This window comes from Aphelocoma coerulescens, chromosome 4 (assembly GCF_041296385.1).
Source record: "Aphelocoma coerulescens isolate FSJ_1873_10779 chromosome 4, UR_Acoe_1.0, whole genome shotgun sequence".
In the NCBI taxonomy this organism is placed as follows: Eukaryota; Metazoa; Chordata; class Aves; order Passeriformes; family Corvidae; genus Aphelocoma; species Aphelocoma coerulescens.
In genome coordinates, this window is record NC_091017.1 from 50,768,660 (window position 1) to 50,792,122 (window position 23,463).

The following is a 23,463-nucleotide window of genomic DNA, read 5'->3' on the forward strand; positions in this document are numbered from 1 at the left end:
TAGAAGAAAAAAATCTGCTACACAGCATTTCAAATGTAATTGCCTCTGTAAAGCTTTTATTTTTTTGTGGAATTTTCAAAATGTCAATTACACATTTGTAGACCTGTGATGAAGAACTGATTTATCTATGCTTAATCATTCAAGAAAATGTACTATACTGTGTGTTCAAAGGAGATAAAATCAGTCAAAACATATGAAATTGTTTTGCTGTCCTACTCTTGCAAAATGGAACAATTCAGGTTGTCCTAATACTTGATATCACTGAAGTTGTTACTAAAAAATCTACTTTTGCAGCCTGTACTCTTCTCAGTTGACATGGATGACAAGTGTATAACAGGAAGGTTTCCAACACTTTAAAAGACTTCTTCAGCCATGCCTCAAATGAAGTTCTTTCTGTTCAGTTGTCTTCCTGAGAAATATTATAATCAAGGTAAATTTAAATGCTTCAGGCAATCCTTATTTTATTTCAAAACCAGTCCTTGGCACCATAGTCTTCATATAGATATTAAAAAAAAGATGCATCTCATCATATAACTAGTCTGGTTTTGAGTTTGAGAAAACTTAGCTCTAGGAATCTGAGTTCTGGATATTAAGTTTAAACTAAATGGACGTACAAACCATTTGGAGATTTACCCACCACTGAATGCCAGAAAATATGAAAGTGATCTATCTTAGAGTACTTTGTGTTCCTGACAGGGAGTTCCGGGGACTCACTGTCTTATTCCATAATATTGAACACTAGTAACCAAACATCTGTTAGCAGAGAATGGAAGCTGCAGATAACTGTGGTATCTGTGGAAATAGATATCCTTGGATACTTGAAGTTACTTTGGTAAACTGGTACAGAATAGCTACACTGGCAAGATTCTCTCTTGCACCAAGGATTCCAAATAACACAGCATAAACACTAAGGTTATCCCTAGGCAAGAAAACTATAAATGTTATTGATAAGGTAAAAGAAAATGGGGTGAGATGCATACTTGAATACATACCTTGCACCAAATACTAGTCCATACATCAAATTCAATCTGTATTTTCTCCTTCTCTAAAACAACACAGAACTTGAATTTTTTGTGACATCCTATGTCATGATATCCTAAGTCATGACAACAGTTATATTTAATGGCACCCTCAAGACACTGACTTGCGTTACAAGCAACGTGCAGTCACCCTTGTGAGCTCTCCTCTCTGAGATGAAGAAGATGCTCCCTTTTCTGAACTCTGGTAGCCCTGGAAGTGTCAGAAGCAGACTGAGAACAGAAACTTCAAGCAATTTTGGGCCTTATACTGGAACCAGTAGGACTTTTCCTTCTTGCTACAATGGTGCAAAAGTAAGGCACAAGACAGTTATGTCCTGGAGTGTATGGGATACTGTGGGTGGTGACTAAGGGTGAAGTCCAGAAAAGGGAAAAAGACTGGCAGATTTTGTTCACAATTTTATCAGCCAGTTCAGAATGTAGCTGTGGAAGATGATCATACCTTTTCGTGTGCTTCAGTCTCTCTAACTGTAAAGTGAGAGCTTATGCATTAAAATTACTTTGAGGCTAAAACATTGCTTGCAGAATGCTTTGCAAGCCTCAGTTGAAAGTGTCACAGTAGTGCAAATGTGTGTTTTTTCATTTAGTATTGTAGGCAGCATCATCCAGGAGTAGCACAGACAGATATGACATTTTCATCATCTCTTGCCTTTAAGTTCCTAATGTACAACCAAACACTGAACAATTCCATTTTCTGAACTCAAATTTTAACTGGAAACAAAAAATAGCTATTTGGGTTTTCTTTTTCTTTTCCCTAGGGAAGCCGTAAAATACTTAGGTAGGCAATAGCATTTTGGCTGTTAATGATCTCTAAGAAATTACTGTCAGTAATTATAAATGAATATTCTTCTGTAACATATAATCAGTAATCAGAAACTGCTAGGAAAAACAGTGGTGACATGAAATCAGTCACTATAATGTGTTTTGACAAATCTCCTAATTAAGAAAATAATTGCCCAAACCACTAAATATGTAGGGAAAAATATATCTTTCAAGTCTGGCAAAAGATGAGCATGTTCCTTCTAATTTTCATCATTTTTTTCTATGAAAGGGAAGAATCTTCTGTAATATCTGTAACTGGAACTAAACTTCCAAAGGGAGGTTATCCAAGATTGTTATTTCTAGAGCCAAAAGAAAACAGATAGTTGGCAATCATAGCACACCCGCCTATAAAGTACATTTTGGCCAAAAGTAGGCAATTCCATTTTGACTCCAAGACTTACATCCCATCCTTAGCTCATCACAGATGGGTGCCTCGTCAGTCACAGCTGTCTGAAACACCCAGATATCTCAGGCCCATCAGGGAATGAAGAGATTGCATTTTTTTTTTTGGTCAATATGAATTTGCTTTTTTTAAATTTTTTTTTCTACCTAAGTATAACACTGACCTGATTTCCAGCGTTGTTCAGGATTTTCCCATTTTAAATCTCTAGTGGAAGATAATCCCTAACTTTCACTATGGAGTCAGTCACTAGGCAAGGGAGTCCACATGGTTTAGGATTTTTGTGTCATGCTTTTACCTCTTCCTTATTCCTTTTCCCATGTGATTTTCTGTAGAAGTCATTCCTCACATTATACACATCTTAGCATTAAAAAAAAAGTTATATCAGGCTTGGTTAATCCTGTCCTTGAATTGTCTAAGGGATCAAGAATTAATAAAATAGGTGTATGAGTTATCTAATAAAATAGAATTCAGTATTAACTTGGAAGTCCACTTTTTCCAACTGCAGATGCTATCAGTCATCCATATCTACCCTTAGCATGTTTCTGAAAATCTTTTACATGCACAGATGTGATCTTTCACCTGGTCTGGCTCTTCTTGCTTTCTTCTGGCAGCACTCAGCCATAAATGCACACAGCAGCCCTGTCACATGAAGTGTGTCTCTGATATCCCATTCTGAGCAACTTTATGTGTTAGTAAGGAAAAAACCTACAACCACAAAAACAAAATAGAAGAAAGTAACAAACTAGAAGGCAATAAAAACTGGTAACAAACAAACAAACAAAAAAGAAACCAACCTGGGATCAAACCCTGATCAGGAAAAATAAAGCCAGCTGTGGCAAGGTTCTGCCTAAAAGCACAAAAATATTCCCATCCATCAGCTTGCCATTAAGCAGAACCCAATCCTGGAAGAGTTTAGAAACTAAAAATTATTGGGCAAAAAAAGCTATTTCTAAGAAGAAGAAATTTTCCTGCCCAGGTGTGAAGTAAAAACTTCCCACCTAAGGCAAGGACTGATCATGGGTGGAACGTATGCAAGACTCAGGAAACGGGATGCATGTTCCTCTGATATGGATGGCCTCTGGCAGTCCTGTGGATATCCCACTCAGTTTTTTTGAGAGGGTTGTGGCAGTACATTTTTTACACATTTTCCTGCTGGTTTGGTAGGGGACAAGAAGACAGTCATAATCACAGCTTGTCACTTGCCTGACTTACATTTTATATATTTTCATATTGACTACATATAAAGGTGTTGACAGGTTACAAATTTGCACAATTTAGAGATTGAGAGGGCCTACTACATTGTCATTTCCATTCTACCAGAAATACAGGACCAGCTCTCTTGCTCATTTCCCAGCAACTTACCAGATATCTTGTTCAAAAAACTGTTAATTCCACTTTCTTTGTGAGTTTATTCCACACCTGAGTGACTACCATCGTCAGGAAGTCAAAGTGAACACTAACTGGACCTAACGAAACCTCTTCTTAAGTCTCAAAATAGTTCTTTTGTTTTTCTTCAATATCCATGCATCTCTGACTTGCTGATTATTTCCCAGAAGCAGAAGTTCCAAATTTACTTCTGAGAAGACTTTTCCTGACCCACCAAAAGTAAAAGATACAGGAAATTATATAAGAAATGTCCATGTAGTTGTCACCATGTTTTCCAGGCTGGAAAATGAGAAGAAAATTTGATAAAATTGAGTTGTTTCTCTGAAGAAATTTTTCTCAGTCTCATGCATGAAAATGATACTCTAAATAGTTTTACATGTGAATTTTGCAGTTAATGTTACAAATAGTACTTTGACATTTTTATGGTCTGTTTTAATTAAATGAAGCAAAGTCTGCTCTTCTGAGTGATTCATTTATCCTATCAACCTTTCTATTTTTGCAAGATTAAATCAGGAAGTTCGCATTAAGCTTCCTTTCCTGGAATTCCAGTTGAACATTATTACCCTTTGTTTAGACTGTATCACTTATTCAGCTGATAAGAGTAGACTATTCCACTGGAGAGACAGAGATTCAGCAATTTAGATCCCTTAAAGAGCATTCTGTATTTTCCAGTAAATGAGTATACTACATGTTTCAGGAAGCTACTGAAAATTATAGCACTTTTTAAATCTGCAGACATGAAACTGTATACTAATGCAATGATGTGTCTCAGCAAAGCACACATAATATTTTTTAGCCTTGACATTAGGAGGGATGTTATAGCTTTGCATCATTTAGTTCTCAGTGCAATCCCACAGCTTGATCATGATCTCCAGGACAATACAAAAGAACACTGATTCTGATTCTAAGAGAATAAAAATTTGGACTAAGACAAACGTTTTAAATTCTGAAGTAATTTGTCATGTTTTGAACTTTGAAGTTACCATCTGAAGTCTTAGAATCAAGGTGCATTGCTAAGGGAGAGGCATTTTAAAATGCCAGAGATACAACTTCAAGCAGGAAACCTAAGCAAGACTTGTGGTTCAGGTTGTTACAATGATCCTTAAAATCCATGATGATCTAAAATATACACACACTTTAATTCGGGACTGTTCTCTGAAATTATGCTGCCTACATTCTTTGACTATTATGTTTGTTTTACTCTGTAGTATCCTGAATTCTGGTATATATGTGAAAACTGCCTAGATTTACAATGTATTTAACTACTCAGATTAATTTGTTTTACTTTTTTGTGGAGATGGTTTTTGGCTTGGTGGTTTTGGTGTTCATTGGTTTTGTTTGTTTGTTTGTTTGTTTGTTTGTTTGTGTTGGTTTGGTTAGGCTTGTTGGGGGTTTTTTGCCTAGGACATCTAGTTTTGTAAACAAAGAAAACCACATTTGTTCTTAAACTTACACCTGAATTTCTTGTTATGTTTGCACCAGAATCAGGTAAAACTCCAATTATGCTTCTTACTTAATCTACCTGAATCCCAAATTCTTATTTCCCAGCATTTCCTTTGGTGCCTGGATCCAATTTGTCTTTCAGCATGAACTAGAGTAAAAACCTGCTTCTCTCTGCAGCCTGATGTGATATTTACCAATACTCATAAATAAGAGCACCAATCTGTAGCCTTACGCAGAGCACAGATTTTCCAAAATATCTAAACTAGAAGGGAGCACAGTGTGATGAGCATTCCTAAATTGTTAGAAATTACATATATATAAAACTATATATGTACTTATACAATAGACACAGACAGAAAATGGATCTTTATATCTTTTTATGCATTTTATGTTCTCACATTTATAAAATATGAAGAAAAATTAAATCTGCAGAAAAAAATACTTTTCATCTTCCCCAAATCTATCAATATCTAGTTCCCTTGCAATTAAGCAAAATCTCCATAAATTAAAGCAAATAATAAAAACTTAATAAATGTGGTTGTTTGCTGAGGTCAAATAACTCATATTCTTATTAGCTGAGGGGGCTAAACCTGAAAGGGTTCATAAAATAACTTAGTGTCTAACCCTAATTATTGCAAACAAAGATCAAAAGAAAAGCTTATCAAAAGTGGAGACAGTTTATTTCCATCTTGGAACAAAGGACAAAAGACACAGTGTCTTGTCCTTCCTTTGAGGTTTCTCTGTCAGCTCCCTTCCACTCCCTTTCCTGATAGGCTGAAATATCTTGATGGCTGTTCTGTTGACTAAAACACAATAATCAATTCTGGGGAACATGTCAGCTACTTATTTTTATAACAGGAACAGTGAAAATAGCATCACATTGTTAATAGAGGTAAAAGTGATTAAAAATACCCTTTTGAGTTTTCCTTTCTAGTTCCTATCATCACAATGCACTGGAATTGATCCAGAACAAACGATGACTCTAGATACACACATTTTTACAGGAATCAGAGAACTTTGATTCATCTTTAGTATATGAAGGAATGCTTGTCTTTTAAAGCTGCTGCTGTATGAACCAAGAAAAACAAGTTTCCCTTTTTATGTATATATTTATTTTTTCAGATTACTATTTCAAATTTAAAGCAAAGAGGCATTTGTCTCTAAATTAGTCTTAGAGAGCCTGTTTATTTCTTTACAGTATATGCATACACAGTCTATGTCAAACTGCTACAAAGAAATGTGACTAGGAGCCTTTATTTGCTAACGCTGCAAATTGCAGAGCCGTGTTCTGTGACATCACAGAGTTTGTGTAGTAGCATGTACTCAAAATGATACTTATTAATTAAGTACAGAATGAAAAGGGCATAGATAGCATCTTTAAAAGATATATTAAACTCATGTATAAACTTCATAATGTTTGCCTGGCTTAAAAAGGTAGCATAAATTTCTCCAAAATTTTAAACAGGCACAGAAAATTTTGTTCCCTGTCCAACAGAGAAATGCTATTGAGCACACCAATGTAAATATCCCTACTGTTTTTTAATTTCCTTATTAAAAAAGTGAATCCCTTTGTTGATATTGAGGATATCATATCCCGAATAAGCTTCTTGATATAAAGATGGCTAAGAAAAAGATCATTCAAATAGGTGGAAAGTATTTCAAGATAAAAAGATCAGATAAGCAGTGCTTGATGCACTCTGTTGAGACAAACTCCTCATTCGGTGCCAAGTATTATTAAAAATTCATTTTCTTAGCTGACACATGGACTTTTCATGCAGAGAGACCATTATGAAAAGCCTTGCTGTTCTGATAATCTGTACTTTGATTTCTGGCATTATCAGCCAGATCAGAAATAGTGGGTAAAAGTGGCCAGAGGATAAAACATCAGCTTTTCATTCTTGAGGAGATATGCTTATTGGAATGAGTTTAAGAGTTTCAAATGAAGTGTGGCTGAGAACATAGAAATGGTGTGTGAAAGATCCTGGAAATTCATCACCAAAAAACTAAGCACATGATACTGCAAACATTTATGCCCTCCAGTTTGAATATACCCTTCAAACCAAATAGAATTGCATATATGAATTTGTATGAATGAGGTTTAAATTCCTTTCCATCCTGAAATAAACAAAGTCCTTTCTAACCATGGAAGGAGATCTTTTAAGATGACAAATATTATTTCATGTCAAACAGACCAACCCATCACTATTGTCTGGGCTTTCCATAATGCTCTGCAATACATTATAGAGTAGCTATAAAATGTTAGGTAGCTCTCAGATTGGTTTAGATTATACTCTGTGTGCTCTGATAATGTCTGTCCTAACATAACTAATTGCTATATAAAGCAATTCTAGCAGAAATTCATCTGGATACTTGAAGACCATTCTCCTTCCTGTTTCATTTAGTACGTTTGTTTATGTCCAAGTATTGAGAGCACTGGCTCCATGGAAGCATTAAATTAATTGCTAGATTTGTGTTACTACAATTGCAGGCACAGTTTACTTGGTCACAATTCACTCAGTCTGGCAGTAATCTTGTCTCTCAGACTTCCAATATTTACATTTTGATTTCTAGATTCTCAGTTCCTCCTTTTGGTCTGTATGCTTTTCCCTCATTGGGGATCACTATCCAACAGCTCTGGATCTAATGTTCTGCTTCCTCTTTACCTGAGTTGGCCAAAAAAATAGAAGATAAGGAAAGGATCTAAGGAAGGCACTTCTACCCTTGCAATTGCTATTTGTAGAAGGTACCTATAAAAGGGAAAAGAAGACAAAGACAGAAATGGAAGGAAAGGAAATGGGAAAAAAAGCTGGAGAAATTGGCAGTAGGTGAAATAAATACCCAGAATAGGTGCTATAGAAATGAAGGTGAGAAATTCTTATTCAAGGTGCAAAGATTTTATATGGCTTAGTGTGAGAACGGGTGTTATCATAAGGCAATGCAGGAAAGTTATTTTGCCCTTTATAAACAGACGGAGTGCCCAAGAATCCTAGGTTAGCTAAAAGGTTGCTTTGGTGGGCAGTAACTCACTGCCTCAGAAGCAAATCTAAGGATGAACTGTCCCTGCTCTCGTTCTGTATGCTAGCCAGGAAGTTTCCCTCATGGCTCAAATCTCATCAGCTAACTTTGTGAAATGCAGCAGAAATAGCAAAGGAGACAAGCTACTGAACACTTCAGATACCTGTCTAACATAGAGGTGAACACCAGTTTGGGCATTTGGTTAATTTTCTACATATTTGCAATGACATAATCTTCTTGTCTTTACTATAAGACCACATTCAAAACAGTATATGATTTTGGGATATCTGGCTCATAATTTTTTGACACAGGAAACTCTTGACCCTAGAACAAGTGACATGTGGTTTTTATTTCCAAATATTTCCAAATACTTCAGTTCACTTCATCAGCTCAGAAATTCCATATTCTAACCTGTTAACATCTAAATTGTCAGGATATTTTCTATAGATTTTTCTTAGTGCTAACACTGATTTATATTAAGGAACTGAGAGGCAAACTTAGCTTCTTAGATCTTAGGTAATTAAGTTTGTAAGGTCAATATGACATGCACAACAGATTCTAAAAATCTACTGGTAAATCAGTTGGAAAGTTTTGAATATACACCTTTCAAGTCATTGTTTATATTTCCTGACTAAAAATCAGAGGCCAGGAGCAGTGTTAATCTTGAGATCTGTAGTTGGAAAAAGTAGCAATTCCTCAGCAAAGAAAACTGAGAGTATTTCTGTACTCTAGTGCTGCTAATGAGAAATACAATTCCCTGAGTGATTTAAAGGCTCTTGTTTCAAAGGAGGGAAAGTTCTGGTTTGAGCATGAAAGGTTCAGGATGTCCTTTCATTGTTAATCACTTTCCCCATTGATCCTAGCACAGGTATGTCCCTGGCTGCCTTGAATTCCCTGAAGCTGTGATCAAACAAAAAGCAGGTTAGCTCAACGAATATTTTTTCCCTGCATTACTTTTTTCAAAATGGATGTTTCTTACTTTAAAGTTCAAGACCAGAAATTATCCAAGCCCTTGTTAGCACTGCATCCTATAAATCATGTTGTTCATAGTTTTAACTAGGGCCTATGAAGAAGTAATCAGGTTCTACATCTACTTAAGGCTTATTGTTTTGTACCACCCATCATATGTACTAATGAATCTTCAGTAAAATCACCGGAAACAAAAGACACAGAAAATCCAAGGACAAAAATATTTTGAAAACATCAGAGTATTTTTTCCATGTATGTAACTTCTTAGATGCCCACAGAGCCCATCATATTACTGTGCAGCTGGCCACTTGGTGGTCATGGAAAAAGAAAGGGGTTCTTCAGAATACATTTGCTGGTATAGTAAAGGTGTCATACGGAAATGTGAATCATTTGCTATAGAATGAAATAAGATAAACTTTGCCTGTTATCAATTTCTTGTGTCTAACTAACTGCAGTAGGTGCTTAGCTCTTGCAAATTACTGTGCAACCATAGGCTTTAAAAAAGAGAGAAAATCTCTTTTGTAACATGTTTGATTTAAAATAATAGAAAGCAAGTACAGGGATTACTTTGTTGCTATAGTGAAGAACTCTTGTAAAATTTACTGTAACAGCATGGCAAACTCAGTTTATCAGGTGTACTGGGCAAAGAGATTTAAGTTAAAGCGTTCTCCAATCACTACTGTCTTTGCATTTTGAAGTTGAATGCAAGAAAAAAAGACATTTCAGAATATAAGAGAGCCCTGATTTTTTTTTTTCTTTAACAAAAATAATGCTTTTTCATATATTCCCAATAACAAGAAATAGGGGTTTGGGGCTTTTTAATTTCTGAATGTAGGTATTTAAAAACTGCTCTGGGCTAAGATTAGATATAAGATATTTACCTCTCTCAAGAATTAACTAATTTACCATGTCTCTTTGTAAAATGATATGAAGACAAAAGTAAAACCTCAGAAATAAGGAGAATAAAAAAGGTAGCCCTTCATAATGTGACAGTGTTGAAATATGAAAGCAAACTAACCACTTTCCGTGTTTCTTTTTCTTGTGGTCATGTAACAGAATATGAGACTTTGTTTTTAAAACACGAAAGCTCCTATTAACGTGTCAGTCACTTCTAGTCATTGTATCATGTTCACAAATAATATCATGCAATACTTTCACCCTGTAATATACTGGCATAAAAAGAGAAATGTAGCAAGAAGGAGGAGGAGGCACTTTTCAGCTAAACTGACCATCCATTTAGAATTCATAATCCTAAATTTTAAAGTGACGAATGAGCACCTCAACAATTCTGTTACTCCTCCTAATCCTCGTCAGGTCTTGAATCTGTTGATGAAGTCCAAACAGCCCCTTCTTTCTGCCTGATCCCCTCCCCTTGCTGGCTCTCATTCAAGTCAGGATCACATTTATCTGAGCAATATACACCTAATAAATCTTCTCCAACTTAGGTTGTTCTTGCTGGCACGACAGTTAGCTTCCCCCTCCACTTCTCTTGTCTTTCCTCAGACATCATTATGGGTGTTGACACTCTAGCAAGTTACTTAAGGTGCTCTTAAGTAACTGTCTGCATGTACACATCTCCCAGTAAAAGGCAAGGTAATTGCTGCTATAAGCGGGTTTTCAGTTACAATAAGCAAGACCATGAGCATGGAGAATGAAAGTAGCAGCCAAACTAGCAATCTGCAAGAGGATTTTTATTAGACATAAATAATAATAATCTCATACAGTACTTTCCACAGTACATCTCAAACACTTTGCAAAAGAGGCATGTACTATTCTGCCTCATTTATCTAAGGAAAAATGAAATATGAGAAGGGGAATAGAAAGACCAAGGCTGCCTGATAAGTTAAAGCAAGACTGCAGATAGGTATTTTGAGTCTCAGTCCACTGTGCTGTCAAGAGCAGGACCAAGGATTATGAATCTATTATGACTTACACCAGACCTCACTTTGCTCACTGGGCTTACTAACATGTATTTTCCTTCTTCCCTGTCTCTATAGCTTCACATGATATTAACAATAGCTACTCTCTGTGCTGTAATACCAAGCTAGTACCTCCACTGATGAATGCTGACGTGAAATTAGCAATCACAATGTATGTGTTCCAGTTGCCACAGTTATCATGCTTTATTGAGTCATGAGTTTAAAATTATTTCCTGAGTCCTGGAGATTTCCCCAAGGCTAAAACAGCAAGTCTCTCGCATAATGGGTCAAGTGGTCCAGGTGGATGCATGTGCTTATTTCCTCCAGAGGAAATAAGTTTAATGAATATAGAGTTCATTTAGCTAAAAAGCCTTGGATCTCAGAACACGGAAGACGGAAGATGGAAGTAACAAAAAATTTGCTTTTGAAAAGAAATTTTTCATTGTTCATAAATTTTTCACTCAATATAATTAAAAATACCCCCAATCAACCAAAGAAAACCCAAACCAAACCTTCATTTCCTTCCCTTTTACTCCTTTTAACTCCAGGTGGGCACTGCATGGCTTACACAGTCTGTCCCAGGGCCTCATGCTGAAAAGTCTAGCATCTCATGTGTAATATAACAACACAGCTGCTTCATAAACCAACTTTTAACCACTGTTTTGACGTGTTTAAGGCATTAGCCTTTCAGTTTTCATCCACTTTAGTGGGCAACTTACATCTTACATCTTGTTTAATGAAAGGTTACTGTTGTCTCTCTGTAAAAGCTGACCTTTTTTCTTCATCAGACTGGAGGTCATGCATGAACACAGAATGAAGTTTAAAAAAATGCATCTTACCACTGGAATGCCTTGGAAACTGGTGGTTTTAAAGGCGGAAAGTAAAATCTACCTGCTTTAAAAATGAAGAGTGAAGAGCAGGTCGGTTTAGTAATGATATAGCTGCTGTCACAAGAACACAGAGTGAAAACAAGAGAATTGTTCTGAAAAAAATATTCCCAGGCAACAAAAATTTGAGCTTTATTTCCTGACACCATTTTACACCATCATCAAGTTGCTCACCTTTTGTAACGTATATTTTGAGTAAAAGTGTTCTTTGTGCTGTCTTCCTCTCACACTTCATTGCACACCGTGATTTATAAGCACAGAGGAAGAGAACTGGGGTGAGAACTCGAGCACCAATATTGCCTTTTAAATGACCCACAAAGAAAGGAGAGGGCTCAGAGATGACTCCGGGTGCCATGGAGCTCTGCTGCCACACAGTCACCAAGGCAATTACCACCATTACACCTAGGGATGATGCCTTGGCCAAGACAAACCTTCATTAAAGCTTTCTCTAACATAGTGTAACAGTCACTCCCATTAACTTGCATGTCCATTAGGTCTCTTTTACTCAACCATTTTTACCACAAACATGCAGAGATTTTAATCCTGATAGTTTCAGGTTCCTTTTTTGTGAGACAGAGATCAATTATGGATGCTGTCTTTATCAGTAATAGTACAGTTATTCTGCATCTTTCTTCATATAAGGAAGAAGGACTTCTGTGTGTCACAAGCCATACACTTACTCTGGATCATCTCTGAGTTTTCATCACAGGTTGGAAATTCTAACCACACTCCTCTAAGCACTTCTTCTAGAAAATGTTTAGTTTACCTACTTTCCCTACTTTCTTGAACACTAAATTCAGTTGGTTATTTTTGCAAAGGTGAATCACCTCTTAAAGGTAAAAATATAGCTTTCAATTGAAGGGAAGACCGACCCATTAACAGCAGAAAATTCTGCAGTCTTTAAAAAATAAACCTTCACCTGTGACAGCATCTTAACCACAATATGGAAAGATACCCCACATCTCCACCAATTTCTATAAACTAATGATATTTCAGGTAAGCTAAAGAGCTTATACCCTGTGTTTAAAATTGAATGAAAATACTTATTTTTTCTCCTCCTCTTTTATTTTTCCATATTTATATTTTACCAAATTGTATCTTTGTCAAACTATTTAATTCTACTTTTATTTCTTATTCTGTTGTGCATTCATAGAAAAGAGTCTTTCTTAAATACAGTGTGAACTTGGTTATTTAATTTCCAACCTGAACTGTTGAACTCACAGTGTTTGATGGCATTCAAAAGTAAGCAAAAACACAGAGCTCTTGCCCCTTGTTTTAAAATAGCTACTTATATGGATCACAAAGAATAAGGCACAGTTAATTTTCTTTATTGTTTTTACTGTTTAAAAAAAGGGGGAAAACACCCAACTGAATGCTGCCTGGGATCAGCTACAAGAGTCTATTATACACGACAAGCTGATAACATTTCTAATAGTGTTCATTTTTATAGGAAGATTTCTAGAGCAGAGAGCCCATAAATTACAAGCCATAGAGCAGCACCTCTTTGTGCAATATAGTGAATTTACTATGCATTTTGTTAAAAAGTATTTGGGGTAGATGCTTTCTTGCATTTTGTGATTCTCAAGTAGGTAAAATCACGTTTTTTCTTCTCTGGAAGCAAGGTGCTGTTAGTATCACTTATCTCTGCAAAGTGATAGTGCAAACACTCTTTGTCAAGAGGCCTGAACAATTACAGACTTCTTTAAGTAATTACTTTCAGTAAAGTCGAGTGCTAGAAAATTCAGACTTAATTATTTCACTGACAATGGTTGGAACATGAAAATCCTTTGGGCTGTGGAAATACTACGTACAAATATACCCCAGTCGACAAGGAATCCAAGCCCAGAACCAGAGGCCTGGAAACTCAGTTTGAAACTGCTCCATAATCTATCATGCTGCTGCTAAGAGGATATTAACACTAGCATTTAGAGTTGCAGTCATGTGTCTGACAATCCTGTATTTGTACCAGCAGGTCAGTTGACTAATTGTGAATTGGAACTTTTCTGTGTACTGCACTATTTAGAGGAAAAAAGGATGACAGGGGTACAGTTAACCATTAAGGCATTTGGGCCTGGGAGGGAAAGCAGAGGACAATCAAGTCCTTATTATTAGATGCCTTCCTGCGAATCACTCCCTTATGCAGTTGCAACAGAAGGAGAATTCACCTTTTAAACTGAGTAATTGTGCCTGTCGGGCAAACCTTTACAATTACTTTACCATCCAGTAAGAGCTCATTGATTGCATTAAGGATAACAGTACTCCACAGAAACAATCCTCTTTGGCAGGCTACTTCCAAAATCCTGTGTCTCTGTCAGGCAGCTGCCTGCTCTTTGAATAGCCAGAGAGATAAAGAAATAAAAATATTAAAGGCCAAAGCTCTCCTGATTTCACAACACTCTGTAAAGCCGGATGAGTGATTAGGGTGGTTGTAGCCTGTTAAACACCCATGCCTCAGGTGGAATGCTCCTCTGAGCACATTTTACAGTGAATGTGAGACTGGTGCCATGCTTCAGCTACAAAAATACGTCTGCTTAAGCAGCCCTATAGAATTCCAAGTTAAAATGCAAGCCCGAGTGACTGTATGTCTTTGGCAGTTGATAACAAACTACAATCACAGCCTTTCTCTTTTAGATTACCAGCAAGAATCTAATCCAGGTCAGTGATAATCCTCCAGCATCTATTTAGCGATGATCCCAACAGACAGACTACTCCATCACAAAAGTCACTGTTTCTGACATGTCTGCAGAGACTGAATGAGGAGATTCCTCCTTTACTGTGGAAGCTAATGAGCTTTGCAAGCAGAACAGGAGTGCTGAACTAAAGCACATAGTGTTTCATTGTCAGCATCATCGTTCATTTGCTATTTAACAGAGTGGTAGAGGGGAGAATGATAACCCTTGATTTAATTACTGAGAGTTTCCCATCTTCTGTGTCTGAGACACATTTGTCAAGTATTCATCAGTCTTACCACTCACCTCTCTCAGAATCCTCAAATGAAACTTTGACTTCAAAATCTTGATTTGCAACTACCACACAACCCTTTCAATTTGGATTTTACTTCACTCTTGTGCAGATCTCCTTTCATTTTTAGATTTTTTGAGTTCCCTTTCACAACGCCAAGTCCTCCAAACCATTCCCATTTTTTCTACGAAGTCCATTCTCTCCTCCTTCAAAAGCTTCCTGTGGGTCCTATACAAAAGCTTCCTATACAAAATGAAGGCTTGGTCCAGGAAGCAGCCTAGGCAGTCTGTGTTTACAGGAACAAATCCTGATTTTTACAGAGGGTATTAACTTGACACTTGGTGGTCTCCTGGTTCCAGCATTATTATTGTGATATAAATGCCTTTGGACCAGCATGTTTTCCTACATGTTCTTGGTAATTTTTTTCCTTTTTTTTCCTCCCTTCCTTTTGAGGATATGTTTTGGAGAATTCTTTTTTTTTTTTTTTTCTGAAATTCAGACTGAAAATCACACACAATATTCAACCAGCATATTTCATCTTGTGAGGACTACTTGGACACTTACTAGTCTACCAACTGCATAAAACTAAGGATAATACAGACAGAAAGCCAATTGAATTGGGAGTAATTTGGCTGCTCAACAGCTGGGGCATAGCATATGTCTGTCTTCCCCATGCTAGAGTTAGGAATTAACATTTTAAGGGCCTGACCTATCTAGTAAGCATATATCCTGACCTTAAAAGAAGCATTCAAAAATGAAAGTAAATGTGGCTATGCCAAAAAGTGCGCGAGCCAGGTTAGATATGAAGAGGTAATTGATTAAGCAGGTAACATATGTAAAGTTAAGCTTGAAGATATAGTGCATTTCCATCCTCTTCTGGGCTATTAAAGTAAATTAATGACCTAGAGCTGTGTAGGGGTTTCCAGAAACAACACTATAATGGCCAACTGGCCACAGTTTGCAGCCTCTAGATAGAAGGGGGAGATATTTATTCTTCAGGAAGTTGCCAGCTCAAGCATCACATTATGTATACTTTATATCTGCATTCATAGCGCAGAAATGACAACTGAATGTTAGAATAACACCAGTGAGTATAAAATATGATGTTGGCTTGGAAGAAAATGAACCAATCATAATCTTTGACAGGTCCAGATACCTTCAAATTTTCACAATACATTTTTCCATGCTTATAGTTTGGCAACTGCTCAAAAGTACCTGTTTTGTGCCATTTTAGAGTCTTGAATGAGCCAACCAAGCAACAAGCATTCAAAAAACCTTCACAAAATATGAAGGGGAATAAGTGGTGTAGGGAGCAGCTTCCAGACACAGAGCTGTGAAGCCAGGCTTTGCTTCACTATCTCCAAGACTTGCCTGTGGCTGTGCTGTGGTTCCCATAGGATAAACGCTTGTTTTCCATCCAGGTTCAGACTCAGACTCTGATGGTGCTCAAGAATTCTAAAATTTCACAGCACTCTTCAGCACGCTTTCTGGAGGGGACTGGAATCCCCTGGCCACCCGGCACGGCTCGCTTCTGGCTGAAGGCTCAGCATCCCCCATGCCTCGGGCTGCTCAGGCCATTCGAAACCTCTCCAATTTAACACCAAGGAGGCATGCTGGCTTTTCAGTTAACTCTCTTCTCTATGTTTCCTGGAAAAAGTATTGAGAGCTTTGCCGATTGCTTTTTATAGAACTGGCCACTGCAAGAGCTGACAGCCATTAAAAACCAAAGGAACAAAATGCACAGAAGCCATTAGGTCGTCTTTGACTTCATTACCTTTGGTTTGTGTAATTCCCCTGGACCCCCCAGACGTGCAGCGAGGGACGGGGGAGAGGGTGCGCGTGTGAATGCATGTTCATGTGCGCGCGTGTGTGTGTGCGCATGAGCGTGTGCATGTGTGAGTGCAGGAGTGCGTGTGCGGTGTGTCCGTGTGTGTCACCGTTCTCTCGTGTTTAGGGGCCGTGACCAGGCAGGGGCCGGCTCGTGCCGCGTGCCCGCGCTCGGGGGTCGCTCCGGGCGCGGCGGGGGCGCGGAGCGGGCCGGGGGCGGGGCGGCCCCGGGGGCGGGGGCGGCTGAAGGGGCCGGGCGGGCGCTCCGCTGCTCCGCGGCCGGTGTCACTTGCGAGCCGCCGCCGCCGCGCAGGCAGGCGGGCAGGCAGGGACGCAGCCAGCCGGCCCCGCAGGCAGTCCCGCGGAGCCACCGCGGCCGGCGGAGACCATGATCCTCACACGTAAGCTCGGGGATCCCTCTCCCGGCCCGTTTTTGGGGGGTGGCGGCTGCGCGCGGGGGGGCGCAGCCTCCGCGCACCGCGGCCGGCGTTGCCGGAAAATGCTCTGGGGTAGCGCGTGGGGCAGAGGGGGACGGGGTCCCGCTGGTGTTATCCCGCAGCACCCGGGAAGGCAGCGCTGGCAGGGGGTGGCTGCCCCGTCCCGCCGTGCGGTGCGTCCCCAGCCGCGGGTCCTGGCCCCGCGGGCCGTCCGTGTGCGCGGGGGTCAGAAGCGTCGTCGGGGCAGCAGCAGCCCCAGGTGAGACGGGAGCGCTGCGGGAGCCCGGGATCTGTGTCTGGGAAGCGCCCGCAGCGGCTGTGCTCGGAAGCGCGGCCAAAAGGGTTAATATGCAGGAGCTGAGGCGCGGGGGTACCGCGGGCGCGGAGCGGCCCTCGGGATGCGGCCGCTCCCTGAAGATCACCGTGGTGCATCTCTTTCTTTTATGGTAGGCTTTTTTTTTTTTTTTTTTTCCGTTTGCATTTTTTTTCCCCCTAATTTTTGTCTCTCTCTTTTTTGGGTGTTTTCTTGCTTTTCTGGGAGCCCTTGCGAGACGGGAACCGTCGAGTTCCTTTTGAAGTTCTCCGTAATTAGCCCGATGGCCTCCAGGAGCCCGGTGGCTCCCCCCGTGCGGCGGTGGCCAGCCCTGATGTCACCCCCGGCGGCTTTGATCCCGGTGGAGGAGCAGCACCTCCTGCCAGACGGGCTCACCCCTACCCCCCCTCTTCTCTTTTCCCTTCTCGAGGAAAACAGAAAGCCGATGCCTTTTTCCAGTCGGTCAGTTTTACGTTCCGTGTCACCCTCCCTTTCTTTGCAAACCACCAGCAATGGCTTAGTTCCACCGAAACTGTGAAGTTGCTGAGAGATGTGTTGCCATTAACCTAATGAGCTCTGTTGCCAGTCAAGGCACTTACTATTGGTACAACAGGTTTTTTTCGGCGTTTTTGCCCCCTCATATTCTCTTTGGGAAAATTTAAAGAAATAACTGCATTTAAACAATGTATTCAACTAAGTCAGAAGGTTCTGTCTGATGTGTCATAGTATTTAGCACATCTGATTTGAAAAGACTGAGGAATGCAATTTTATCTTAGCCATCAATTATAGACTTCTTTTTTTTTTTTTCAGGAGTAAGTGTGATCTGTTTGAATTGCCCTGCCCTGATCAAGAAATCCCTAGCAGCAATTCAGTAACAATTCTTTGAGTCAGGTTATGTTCTAAGGCTGTTTGTAGTGAACTTCAGGAAGATAATAGGCAGATTTCTTATGAGCCTCTGAGTATGAATCTGTCAACTGCTGACTGATTCAGCATCTGTCTGGCAACCACGCTGTTGCTGGCTGACAGCACATGGAGTTGGTATTAGGTGTGTCTGTTGATTCCACAGGGGTAGACTACTATCTTGTCTTCCCAGGTATTATTACTGCTGTCCTCTAGGCATCCTGCTCTGCATCTCCAGGAGAAGCAACAAACAAAAAGAAAAAGGCTGAGATGGCCAGGCAGTGGGATGGATAAATAAATGGTTTTGGGTTACTACTTCAATTTGCTGATGGGATTATAATTAGGGCTGAGATTCTTTGATTAGAGAATACAGTATATGCAAGAGAAGATATAGATATTATTTTGACAAAATTCCTTTCAGCTACAAGTTCATAAAAATCAGAGCATTTCAAGCTACCTTTAATGGCCTCTAGGACTTCTTGATCTCATCTTCTAAAATAACTTGGGTTGCTAATTGATACTTTTTTTAATCAAAAGGAAGTGCTGATACATTGTTTTAAACACATAACTTCCTAAAGTCATTAAATTTAATTTCCAAGTGGTAGCTAAAAGCAAGAATGTATCTGGTGGTTTTATTTGGGTTTTATTTCTCAGTAGTGTGGATTCAATCTAGGATTCTTAATTCATGAGTCAGGATCTTCTCAGCCACTTCTGCAGCTGCCTTGCTGGGCCAGAGATGAAGACTGATGCTACTCATGGAAACTCACAAGTGCCCAGTGTATTTTGCCTCTGGTGGGGGTAGGAAATAGGTACTGTAGCTGTACTCATGCAGTAATCTTGAATGTTTATATTAAGATTCCTAGAAAAAGGAGATTAGGTGGCTTGGTTTTACTTTTCGGGTTCTTCTGATTCATTACATTCTAGGCAGTGGTTTGTTTGAGGCATGTGAATTTATGAGTTCCACAAATATTTAGAGATGCAGTCTGCACCATAAAGTTTTTTTCCTAGGCAGAATACCACAGTATGTTATGTTTGGGCTTCTTAAGAGATTCAGACTTCTCCTCCAGTTCTCCTCTGATTGGAGTTGTGCTACTGGCTTGAGCATAAACACAATGCACCCCTTGGCTGGTTAAAAGGAGACAGAGGAAGAGAACTCATGTGCTTAACAGGATGGTCCTGTACTGTAAACAAGCACTTTTCATGCTTAACTATCCTTCCTATCGACAGGAAGAAGGAAATGAGGCTATGCAAAAGGACCCTGACACATTTCAGACAATACCAGACCCACCCTAGCATTCATACAGTATAGCCAGAAGACTTGGGGAAATAAAAATAACTTCAGATGTTTCCCCTTCCTTCTTGTGCATGTTATGGAAATACAGCAATCAAATGATCTGCAGTTCACAGAAAATTTTCTGGTTTTATGTCCACTAAATAAAGAGATTATGCCCTGTATAATTTATGTATATTCTTTGGGTATCATATGGTTCTGCTTGCAGTTTTAATCTCAGTGTTTCAAGGTGAATTAATTACAAAATTCTACATTCTCTCCAGTAATGTAATGAGAGTAAATATATAGAAATTTTGGTAATTTCAGCAATTCCAGGCATACTTCTTGCTTGTACCTAAGCAATCAGTATTCCGCAAGGTGCAGGGTATCAGAATTGTCTTGCATTTTTTGTGATTTCCAAAGTTTTTTGCCAAGCTGTTTTTTCAGGGGTTTTTTTGGGTTTGTTTTGGTTTGTTTTTTTTATTTTCTCATCTACCTTCTCTCCTCCTGTTCGAAGGAAAAAACAAATTCTGTCTGCAATGATGAGCAAGTCTCATGAAAGGGGCACAGGACTAGGCTGTGATTGGAACTTTCTGGTTCTTGTCACCGGACACTTACTCTGCCAATCTTGCTGACAATGCTACCCTATCCCACTCAGCATATCTTTGAAATCATTAGGTCTGCTGGTACAGTATAACATTGGCAAGACTGGCAGAACCATAAGAGAGTCCAGAATGACTTAACCAGCTAGTAATTCACTGAGTTCCATTATCTGAAAGTTACAGGTGATACTACAGACCATTCTAAACTACTTTGGTGCCTTTAGAAGAGTATCACAATCATTTTTATTTCCCAGGATGAATATTCTTTCAAATATTGTCTAGCATTTGTTTCCCTTGGGAAGGACTATGCTTGGTGAGACAGGATAAGGAAAAAATTTTATCTGGTCTCTCTTCTAATGTAGACACAATAGGATGGCTCACTTATTTCTTGTGGGGCATTTTTTTAAAGTCCAAAAGGGTGCAGAGTTCCTTAGATTTGGGTTTAAATATATTTATTTTACATTTGTCTAAATCTTTCTATTCAAGGGCAGTAGTCTGTGCTAAGAATGATTCCTGAGGAGATGCATGAAAGATTTGCTGAAGCCAGTCGTGGACACAGTTTAATTTTCCCAGACCTGTTCTTGTAATTTACTGAAGTTTCAGGATTAAGAAAACTACACATGCCCCCCTCCTTGCATTTTTGCATTTTGGGATTGGTCTCTCTGTGACCCTGTGGACCCATAGAATTGGATGCTCTGCTGACCACCCTTCCCTCTGTTCTCCATGAGTTCTAAGAACAGATTTCCTGTGCACATAAGATACAAGAAACTTTCCAGCATAAAGCTTCATGATCTAACTTAATTTAACTTCCCTTCTTCTTCCATCCATACTAGATGTGACCATTAGTTCTTGTACTGAGAGAAGCAATTTCAAGTATGCAGTATCACAGACAGAATATTGTAACTGTCTCTAATATCTGAAAACAGGAGGTTCATAGTAATATTTGCTTTGGAAAAATCATGTTTACATCTTTAATTCTGCATCAGGGAAGAAGGCATTTGTCTGTGATGCAATTAGCTTTATGCTGGGCTGTTCACTGCCACTGGTATTTTGTATCTGGTGTTGTACCATCCACACAGGTTGTAGCTTGGGACTGTGTCATCAATGATGTTGGCTGTAAATGGTTATGGTGTAAAGGTAGTCATTCTTCCATACAGTTCTTTCTACATGCACAGGTAGTTTTGAGGTTGAGGCTTAAGCTCAAAGATTTAACTGTCTAGAAAATCTATTTTCTTTTTTATGAACCATTGAGCCAGTTCAGATCAGTTCTTATACCACTGTTATTTCCTAGATCTGAACAGGGAGCCCACATTTTGTGCCTTTTTAGATGAAGTATCTGTCATGCCGTGCCTACTCACTTTTGCCTCCCTCTGGGGCTGGAATAGCCTTAGAGTTGAGCTTCGCACGCTGTGCGCAAGCGTGCACACCATGAGCTTGCAGACGGGGCAGTTGGAGGATATTAATGCTGGACTTGGGAGTAGCAATGGTTAATGTTTGCTCTTCAGTATGTTCTCAAAGGTCATGCTAACCAAGTAATTTCTGAGAGAAGAGAAGGTTAAAGTTATCTTCTATTTCCCACTCTTTGGAGGAGGATTTGTTTCTCACTCTGGAATCTGTCAACATGACCTCCATCAGAGGATTTGACTAACTGCTTTCTCTGCCCCAAATAATCCTCCTCCAAGACCACCCTGTGTTAAGCAGGCCAGATAAATAACCCACGTGCCCAATTATTTCTTGAAGGTTTTTTAAGTCACTTGACATCTTGTTCCTCTTCATCTGTGAACCTTCTTAAAAACAAGATGGGAGAAGACCATCTTTAACCTATAAAAAGAGTTGTTATTTGACAGGAAAACTGACTCATCAAGCTATAGTTTTCTGATTAAACAAAATTATTTTTTACCTTCAGATCACATTGGTTTTTAAATTTCTTTCCTAATTCTCCTGTATATGCTCAAAATCCAAAAAAAAAAAAACAACCCAAAACAACAGCAAAACAAAACAAAAGCCTATTAGAGATAAATTATTAACTTGGTTTACAGTGTATACCAGGAGTTGTGATGATTCTTTTGTGTCCTAGAACAAGCTTTCACAAAATTATTAACAAGTTAGGAAGTAATGCAGCTAACTTTAAGCAGCTAGAATCATATTTAATGGTGTGAAAATAAGCAGTAATTGGAATCTGTTACAGAGTGTATAGGAAAATGGCTTGACAGACACATGGGGAATATCTTTTATTTCAGTAGCCCTTTATCAGATCCCAAAATAATGTTGATTTGGTGCTTTTTGGACCTAATGCTAGGTCCTCTTGATGGAGGGGAGGACCTCTTGCCAGCCAGATCATGGTCTAGAGGTAGTGGTTGTGCCCTCTCTGACCTTCTGCCATCGGGCACTGTCCTTCCTTGTGCTCTGATGAAAACTTGTGTTTCTTCCCATACTAAAAATAGTGAGAACTGTGAAACGACCTCAGTTATTCCTGCAAAGGTTTTGTTGGGTTTTAGAGACCCATGGATCCACACTGGGAAAGTCCTGCTTAAGTCCTCTGAAATTTATGGAGGCTCCCATTGATTTTAGCAAGTGTTGGCTCAATCTCTAAATGTTTGAAATATTTTCAACAAATGTTGTTTGTCCTTTTATGCTTTGAGCTGAAAAAGTTTTGAAGTGATTTTGATATGCTGAAGACTGTGAAAATGAGGTTCAAGTTTAAGAATTGTGTTTTGGTCCACAAAAGCAGTATTGTGTTTGCTGTGCTAGCAAAAGTATTGGTGAGCAATTAAAAGTACTATATTCTGTAATTTGGTATAGTTGGGAAGGAGGGAAAGTACATACAACCAACATACACCTCTGTGGGTATTTTGGAAACCAGTCACTTTTTTTTGTTTGTTTTACTTTTTATTTTTATTTTTATTTAGCTTTCATCGATAAGGAAATAAACAAACTTAAATCCTATCAGTGGAAGTAAGCCATTTGCATTTTTCAAAAGTTCTGCTGACCAAAAAAAAAAAAAAAGGGTGTTCAAGCTTCCTGGTTTTTTTTCAGAGAAAACATCAATATATGATCTTAAACATCTGTTTCCTTACTTCTTCATCTGTTCCCACACAAATTCCAAACATACTCTGTTTCTTCTCCCAGTGACCTGTGGTTTATACATAACATCAGCTGCATAGTTACTGTCTTGCTTCAAGGCTCTGTAACTTGAAAAAGTCAGTCAGTCCCATGTTTAACCCAAAGCCAGCAGGAGACAACACGAAGAGAGTATTTTTTTAGTCGTCGTC

At 38.9% G+C, this 23,463-nt stretch overlaps 1 protein-coding gene across 7 annotated transcripts in view; it reads left to right on the plus strand.

Moving 5' to 3' along the window:
* DLC1 (DLC1 Rho GTPase activating protein) overlaps positions 1-23,463 on the plus strand; it is a 263,297-nt gene that overhangs the window by 207,847 nt on the left and 31,987 nt on the right. The window contains exon 1 of one of the 7 annotated variants that reach the window (XM_069014037.1): positions 16,938-17,070. The exons of 5 other annotated variants lie outside the window; for them this stretch is intronic. In XM_069014037.1, the coding sequence (XP_068870138.1) occupies positions 17,058-17,070 (13 nt within the window). In that variant the 5' untranslated portion in view covers positions 16,938-17,057. Of the gene's footprint in view, positions 1-16,937; positions 17,071-17,786; positions 17,882-23,463 lie in introns of those variants that run through there. One more of the 7 variants, XM_069014039.1, reaches the window with a different exon arrangement.